This window comes from Phytophthora infestans, genomic scaffold, assembly GCF_000142945.1.
Source record: "Phytophthora infestans T30-4 supercont1.26 genomic scaffold, whole genome shotgun sequence".
Taxonomy (NCBI): Eukaryota; Oomycota; class Peronosporomycetes; order Peronosporales; family Peronosporaceae; genus Phytophthora; species Phytophthora infestans.
Genome location: NW_003303733.1, coordinates 553,868 through 562,582, shown reverse-complemented (window position 1 = coordinate 562,582; position 8,715 = coordinate 553,868). Strand labels below are relative to the sequence as shown.

Below are 8,715 nucleotides of genomic sequence, written 5' to 3'. Positions count from 1 at the left end.
TTTTAAGGAAGCAGCGCCTAATCATCCACACGCCTCCTTTTCGTCTGCTGCTCCATCCGTTGGTTTTAGAACTACTGTCACTGTTTTAAGGGGCAAAGGAGGACGAATCAAAATTCAACCCAGAGCTGAATTTTGAAACCAGTCGTTTGGAGCTATCCTGCTGGATGTCATTTTTTTTGTTTCTTAGCGGAATAAAGCTGGTTGAGACATTCCAGCTCTTTAATAACAATTACAGCTGGTTTTAGCTTAGATCGAACACGGCCTTATATTTATCAGGAATAAATATTATAATACTGTAGAAGGCAAAGCTCCGCATTCATGACTTTTTATGCGCGTATTACTAATCTACATATCGCTTGCACCCCCTGCGGTCTTACGGCGAGCAGTATGCCACGCTTTTCAAACAACTCAAGCATCCTTTGCCGCATTAAGCTTGTCGCTTGCTCTCTGCAATGAGGCCTTGGCTCCACATTTTTGTCAGCCTCCTTCGAAAGTCCGACCTTAAAAAGTGTGGACCCCATCGTGGAATTTCTCGGTCAGCAAAGCAACCAGTGAGAAAGAGCAGCGATGGAGGGCAAGCAGAAACCTCACAAAGACGTCCTAACGCGACTCGTGCGCGACTTGGAAACGAAGACGACTTTATGCTACGTCAAGGACTATCCTGGAGTGGAGCTGGAGCAGCTAAATAATCACGCGAAGAAGCTCGGTCCACTGGTGAACCCCGTTTTTGGCGAGCAGGCGGCGTTCTTCATCGATGAAGGCCGCTTCTGTCCCTATCGAATGGTCGTGTATGGCAATATGAAGGTGGCGGCCAAGATCGCTAGAGTTATGGATACATGGGCGACGTGGTCTGGAGAAGGAGGCAGAGTGACAACCTCGCAAGGGGCGTTCATTCTGGAGCAGCGTCCCGGAAAGCCCAACGTGAGAATGCCCGACGTGGCATACACTCCGCGAGATGATGACAGGAATTTGACTCGTGAGCAGATGTGGACGTATCGTGGCGATCCCTATGTCCCCACCTTTGTTATTGAGATTGATGAGCTCTCTGGTCGAGGCTCTAAACTTAGCGCTCTTGATGGAAAGATGCGAAATGATTATTTCCAGCACGGCGTCCAGTTGGGTTGGCTGATCGACCCACGCCCAGACGTTCAGCTGATGTATGAGTACTATCTCGACGACGATGGAGGCGTACAACGCTCTAACAACAGTGCGTGGAGAGATCTTGACGGTGGTGATGTGCTTCCTGGTTTCAAGATACGCGCACCTGTGTTGGAAATGGTCTTGAACCAGGATTCGGGTTCGTCGTCAGAAGATGAAGTTGATCTGCTGTGTCCCGCTCCACGATGCAACAAGCGATTCCGTTCGTATGGTGCATGCGCTGCTCATGTCGAATGGCACCGTAAGGAGAGATCTATCTCGAAGTACTTAGCCAAACGTGAGAACTTATAGTTATCCAGTGTGAACTCATAGCCATCCAGTGTGGCAACTACGCTTCGACAAGCTCCTATCTAACCATATCGCAGAACTCAAAGCTTACGATCTAAAGCCTAGTTGGCGGCGCTGACTGATTTCTTGGTGGCTAAGAGAAGATATTAAAAAAAACTATCTATTGTTTAATAAATATAGTTTGAATGTTGTCGGTCGAGAAGACGTTGCTTTCGCTCTCAGGTGGTCTCTTGATGTTAAATTACGGTAAGGAAAAAAAACTGCTGATGTAATGTTCTATGACCCACTACTTTCGTTAGCGTCGTGATGTCGGCGTTGTACATGCGTACCATTTCTTCCAGTCCAGACTCGTCACGAGTTCCAATATCCCATGGATTGTACGGGATGATCACACGGACACCTCGACGATGGAAGTCAGCGATGACGCCCTTGACGCCCTCGACTCCACCGGGAAGGTCTCGTACTGTAGGAGATCCCATTGGTTCCGGTTGTCCACACCGATGTTCGGGTATGCAGGCCAGATCAACACACTGTCAATGGGGCCAACACGACTCTGGATCTCATCCACGTACTTGTCCACCGTGTATTGCTGGGTCTCGCGATCGTAGATGAAGCGGTCGTTCATCATAAGAAACGTCTGCAGGAAATTCTGCTGCGTCCATTGAGTTTGTTGGATGTTGTACACGTGGCACGAGTCGTTCGGGCTGTACCGGTTGGTGATCAGCTCCATTTTCTTCCATGCGGTCCAGTCACGACGCCATGCGTCCACGGACTCGGGGCCATCGGGACCGTAGATCACCTCGTAGCCGTCGGGTTGTTGATCCCAAGCGAGTGCTTGGTCGAAGAGGCAGCAGGCCGCGGACAGGTAAAGTCCGGTTAGAGCACGCATGGAGGGTTCGATGTGCGCGCGACGCAGGAACTTGAGGAATGACGCTTCGATTGCGAGGAGCCCTACTCCAAGATCGTCAAATGCAGCCACGGAGCCAATCTAATTTGACATATTGAACGCTAGTCTCAGCACCTGCACATCAAATCTCCGTCTGGAACAAGGACAGCTTGCGCTGCAAGTTGTAGCGCGATCCAACCTTCTCTCCCCGCTATATACAGGAGCGGGCTTGAAGTCCGCAAATAAAGCACTACGTAGGCGCAGAAATCCAGATCGAAGGTGGAGATGCACCCCCGCTTGAAGCCTTGGTCGTCAGAGACATATACACGATAACGCAAGCCAGACAAACTTTAGTCGAGAGTGCGTATGATGAGAGGTCAGCACGGGTACTGTATATGTAGTTAAATCGGGTGCCTAATGCGTCACACTGTGAACGGCGCAGCATGGATTTGTGTTTTTACGAGAACTGCAAACTATTTTAATAAAAATAAAACATTAGTTTTAAGAATATGTAAGTCAAAAAGGGTTTATACTGCTCTGTGGTACATACACTGTATATAAAGCTTGGATGGAGTTGTGGTGTATGTAGCATGGTAGCAACACAAAATGCAGTTTATCGGTTGCCTAGTGCCAGAACAGTGCGTTGTCCCGGACTCGGCTGTGACTCCCTGGAGACCAGGCCTTCCGAATAATACATTGCAGTGAAAATAATATGGCAATATTTGTATGGAATTTTTTTTCAGTTGTGATGAAAACTTTCAGTAAGATATTTCCAGTAGCGTCATTAATTATTTGCAGCCCATGCTTCACAAAAGTACTCAATCCCAGATAAGCAAACCTAAGAACCAACCACTGCTTGGTAGGTTGGCAAGTCCTTGGGAGTGCATCCAGCTCAGTCCTCCTCATTATTCAATTCACTATGCTTTTCACAACCTCTTCACCAACCGGCAATGTATCTTGGAGCTATTGGTGTGATATTATTCTTACCAAAACAATAACAATATCAAATGTTTCCCTGCAAGTACTGATTTTACAAAAAAGCAAGAATCTCATTGCAGTTGTATTATCGGAAGGCCTGCTAAAGACAATTCGTACAAGCGTTACCGTAAATCATGCCACGGGATCGTAACGGGGTCTGCTGTGTGAAGGCAGTAATTTATATGACCACAAGTAGCTCAAAATGAGTGCAACCTTTGCTTCTAGCCCGTGCAAGGGCTCTCAAGCGCCATGGCTTAGACTATCAACATCGAGCGAATGTTTTCAATTGCCAAAAAACGAATTCACTTTATTTACTGTATGCATCTATAGCTCTGAGCTACTTTCCAAAATACACTCTAGACCGCTTACCGCTACTACTGTACCTGTATTTCAGCACCTGTCAGCAAACAGTCTTTTTTTTATTGTGGTAACGATTGATCTCCTAATATGTTGGTTAGCTTCATCTCCTTTCATGGCGACATCGACGCACCCTAGTCGACGCCGAGCTCCGGCTCGCACATTCACACAAGCTTTCAGAATCTAATTGTTTGACAGGGTTCGATGCGATACAGTGCATGTAGACATTGTTCTTTGGATTTTTTTTAATTCAAAGTTGAGGTCTGAATTCTTGAACCAAAGCACCTTTTACATACATAACTTTATCAAAAGGTTGCAATCATTTCTTATCGGAAGACGATGTCGCTTGTAACTCCGTCCACCTCGAGCATAATGATGGTCAAAATGTCAAACTCATATGAGTGACATCCTGCGGAAATAATCGAATTTACGTTGGACTCTTTTTTATCTTTCGTTTAATAATGGAGCTCTCGTAGAATGAACTTTCACCATTTTGGTCCGAAAATGTTTTGTATTACTTGAGTGTTGGCTTAAGACAGCGATTCCCAGCCTTGGATGCTCGTAGGAGTGCGTTTCACGGCCATCATTCTGTTTAATTTTTTCGTATTGAGCTATAAGCCACATCCCATTTCGTGTGGAAATAACTACTACGGGATATATCGTACTGATGGTTGATGCGGATCTTTAACCCCTCCTGACCGGATGCTACAAAGCCTTTTCACTAAAGCTGAATATATTCACCTTAAGCGATTTTTGACTTGAAATTTGTATGAGCGCCCTTTCCCCCGTCCAAGGGGTATACAAACTTTAAGTTAAGCATCCGTGTAGTTTCTGTACAAGCCTTTCTGTGAGCAGAAGGGCCAGGAGGGCCGTTCGTCTAAATTCCTACAATTACTTTTGACGGGATTCTGCGAAATGCAGCTGATTTGCATCGGGAATCACAGGTAACTGGCACTTCCTGCAGAGACGAGTGACCGAGAGCCGCTGGTTGTTGCCGCCTTTTCCAAATTCTCCTCATTCGTATATTTGCGCTCCAAGGACTTAAGTTGAAAGCGAAAATGGTGAAGCCGCGAGGTAAGGTTCCACGGGAAAGTGAGGTCACAGGGCGTGACCTCTCGTTCAAGTCAGTGTGGCGCGAGCTGAAACAAGACGGGTGGACGAGAAAGCCACCACCACGCAGCAAGTATATCCGCCCCGAAGGACATCCAAATGGCACCGTAGGTCTCGATTATTTCTTGGGGGAGGCCGCCGTGCTTGACTTCTATGCAGATGGTGCGTATCGAGCGACAGCTGCTATCGACACGTTAACTAACATTTGCTTCTCATGTATAGTACTGCGCAGTCGCGCACGCGGATCCCCTCCATCGGTCTCCGCCGTTGTTCGTACGTCTAGTGTTTCTGTGGCTGATGAGTTATCGGCAGCACAGGAAGTCGTTCCAGAACAACCGGTGGTCGATATTGAAGCTGCTACTGCCCATAAATAGCGGCTAGTCGAGGTGTTGCGACCGAGAATGATGCAGGTAAACCTGCATATTGTGCTAAATGTAATGATGACCTGAATGTAGCATGTAACAGCTAATTTTTGACATTGTTATTGCTGTTTGTAATCTTTCTGGTAGGTGTCACACGAGTTGAACCACAGCCACCCCAAAGACCATGGCTCCCTGAAAGCCGTACGACTCGCCAGCAAGCTTGTCGCTCGCTAGAGACGTCTGCAGTCTTTAGATCCTCGCCTCCGTGTGCGCCGCGTGGTCCAAGTTCGGCTTCCCCACTTATTGCAACCTCGCCACACGTTGGAGGTGCCTCATTGGAGACTGAAGATGCTGGCCTGCCTTCCAGTCCAGAGGTGGTCGATGATGATGCTTCGGTTGCTTCCGCTGAAGTCCACACTGGTATGTTGCATACTACGCTGCATATTATATTACATTGAAGGTGCATATTGATGAAGCCGGTGTTTTTAACGAATGTATTCTGTATAACAGGTAATGAAAGTAATGAAGATGAGTTAGATGCTCTGAGGAGTGAGTTGCTAACAGACAAGCACGACGACCTGAATGCTGTTGAATCGGGCGATATCGGAGTTACGGCAAGGATACTCCGGGCCTTCAGCAGAGGCCCTGCGCCACGGTGACCTCCTATTGCGCTATTTTTCTACTTTTTGCCGGTGGTTTTGTGGCAACACATTGCCGGATACTCGAATAACTACCACCAGGAGATGCTTCCATTGCGGATTGACGCAGCTTACTCACGATATCGGAAGAAACAACGTCGCCGTCCTGATTTGCCCCGCAAGACCCGTCGGGGCATTCGGAATGAGCTGGAAACTATGAAGCCTATCATGCCGCATGAACTTTGCCGATTCATTGGGCTGCTGATTGCCAGAGCGGTAGCTCCAAACCGTGTGAAGCTGACCAACCACGGGAAAACTACTGATATTGGTGCAATCTCGCGAGGGTGTTTTGGCTCAGTGTTACCGCGAGACCGTTTCATGGAGATATCGAGAAACCTGCACTTCAATTCGAATCAAGACCCTCGAGCACAAACAGATCGTGCGTGGAAGATAAGGAAGGTGGTGGAGGTTCTTCAAAGGACATGCGCACGTGGGTTTGTTGCGCCACCGTACTTGTCGTTTGATGAAGCTGTGCTACCAAGTCGTTCATCTTTCAACAAGATGCGCGTGTACATGAAGGATAAGCCCCACAAGTGGTGCACAAAGCTCTTCATGATTTGTTGTACTGCTACCGCGTACTGCATTCGGTACGCCGTTTTTTTGGCCCTCAATAGCGTATAACATGAATTATGCAGTTTACTAACAATATTTTGTTCTCGTGATGTATATATGCAGCTTTGAGATCTACTGCGGTAAGAAACAACATGCCAGTGATGCCCATAAGCCAGATATGAAGTCGGGACCCGCTGCCGTAGTGCGAAATTTACTGGAGGTGTTTGGACAAGATGCACGGAAACAAGCAATGAGGCTAGTTGTTATTGACCGCTTCTACACTTCGGTCGCATTGGCTATTCAGCTCCTTCTTATGGGATTCTACTGCGTGGGCACCATTATGACGAATCGCCTGGGCTACTGCAAAGAAGTCATTGAAAAGATGAAAACTCGACCACCGACAATCCCGCGTGGTTCCTTCAAGATTGCAAGCTCAGAACTCTTGCCAAATATGAAAGCTATTAACTGGTGGGATTCCAGACCAGTTCATTTCCTACGTACTGGAGGAAGCACTGAGATTGACAGAGTGGGGCGCCAGGATGGAGCTGAGAAGGTGGAGGCCCCGTGCCCAAGAGCTGTGAAAGACTACCATGCCTACATGGGAGGCGTTGATATACATGATCAGTTGCGATTGCAACGGTACTCCCTACAATGCGCACTTCGCTTCAAGAAATACTACCAGTCACTGGTGTTGGGTATGATCGATTTAGCTATTGTCGACAGCTCCATCATCCACACGGCGTACCACAAAAACAAAACCACACAGCCTTTATCGCATGTCAAGTACATGATCAAGCATCATCTTCAGCTCACGCAGCTCCACGCCACTGACATGTACGAAGGCAACTCCTTCGGGACTCAGGTTCCTTCTGCTGTACCTAGCTACGAAGACATTCCTGTCTGCCCCAATCAACGGTCAAAGCATGCAGCGCGACAGGTGAACGAGTGGCGCGATGAAGGTAAGCAAGCAAAGCGCCGTCAGAGAGCATGCAAGGTCTGCGCTACGCTTCGTCACGACACCAAGCGAGCATCTACGACTATTTACTTTTGTGGGGACTGCAACAACGTGGGTCCAATCTTCCTCTGCATGCGTGCTCGGCGAAATGTCCGGGGGTGGCCATGACTTGCTGGGATATTTGGCACAAGGAATGGGTGAACGGCACACAAGTTCCTGTGGAAGACGCGAAGCCAATCCAAGTCCGTCGTAAAGCTGAAATGCCTGGTACGCCGTCGACACCCGGGACTCCGGCTACACGCAAGAGACACCGCACAAGCCCGTAGCTGCTATCATGCATTTTAAGTTGTCTTTAACATGCATATATTCAGCAAGTTTTTGATTAGGCTCACCTTTGATGGATCACATGTAAGCAGGTATCTGAAGCGTTCATTGAACTTGATTGCTTCCGTCAGGTTTTGGCACACGCACATCCGAAATTGCAGCCTGCTCGCCCTATTTTCACGCGAAAGTTCGCGTGTTAAGTGGTTGTTCCACCAGCTGTGCTTTGAGGCTCTTTGGTTCATTTGAATTTTGTATTGTGCATAGAGCGTATTCGATGGATCAAAAGCTTGCGTTACCTGTAGAGGTGACATTCCAGCATTCTATATGAACTTTTGTATGGAAGTATTGTTTTTTAAATTTTGGAAAATAAGGACTGCGGGCAGGTTCGGTTCTGTTCAGCGGGTTCGGCTAGCTGTCCTGTTCTTTTCCACACTATGTAGCATTATTCGACTGGCAGTGCTACGTTTCGAGTAATTATACACCTTGTATGCTACATTAGCGTGGCTTTTGCCCTGACCCGCCCATGTTGCCTTCCCCTAAACTTTTTGATATACAAACTCCAAGCTTAATAATGTACCATATGCAGTTTAGATGTTCCAGCGAGCTCATCGTCTGGAGGGGTTAAGCGATATACCTCCAGAAAAGCTGACAAAAACAATCCCATATTGATACTTCTTTATCATCAGGGCCATTACATTTATGGTGATTTCGGATGCTCAAAAATTTCCAGTACGCATTTAAGCACTTGCTTTCATCGTGCGAAACGTGTCGGCTTGCTCATCATAGCCCTACCGACCAACAAAATAATATTTTTAATGTATTCGGAGATTATTATCCAGAGCCATTCTCGAACAGTACAACTAGAGAATAATTATGGATAACTTGGTTCTAACGGTGTCTAAATTTGAACTCAATGCTCGAGTATATAAGCGTGTACGATCGTTTCATATTTTTTAGCAGCGCTAAATGAATCGAGAGTAGAGCTATAGCGTGTTCGAGGAAGTAAATTTGGGCTCAACGATAGAGTACTAAGTATGCATTTTTGTC

General features: G+C 47.1%; 1 protein-coding gene across 1 annotated transcript; it reads left to right on the top strand.

Annotated features, from left to right (window-relative positions):
* Positions 1-567: 567 nt before the first annotated feature.
* PITG_12409 (uncharacterized protein) lies at positions 568-1,449 on the top strand (the record flags this gene model as incomplete). The annotated part of the gene is made up of 1 exon (XM_002900260.1): positions 568-1,449. One exon carries the CDS (start codon positions 568-570, stop codon positions 1,447-1,449), a length of 882 nt encoding a protein of 293 aa, XP_002900306.1.
* Positions 1,450-8,715: the final 7,266 nt, after the last annotated feature.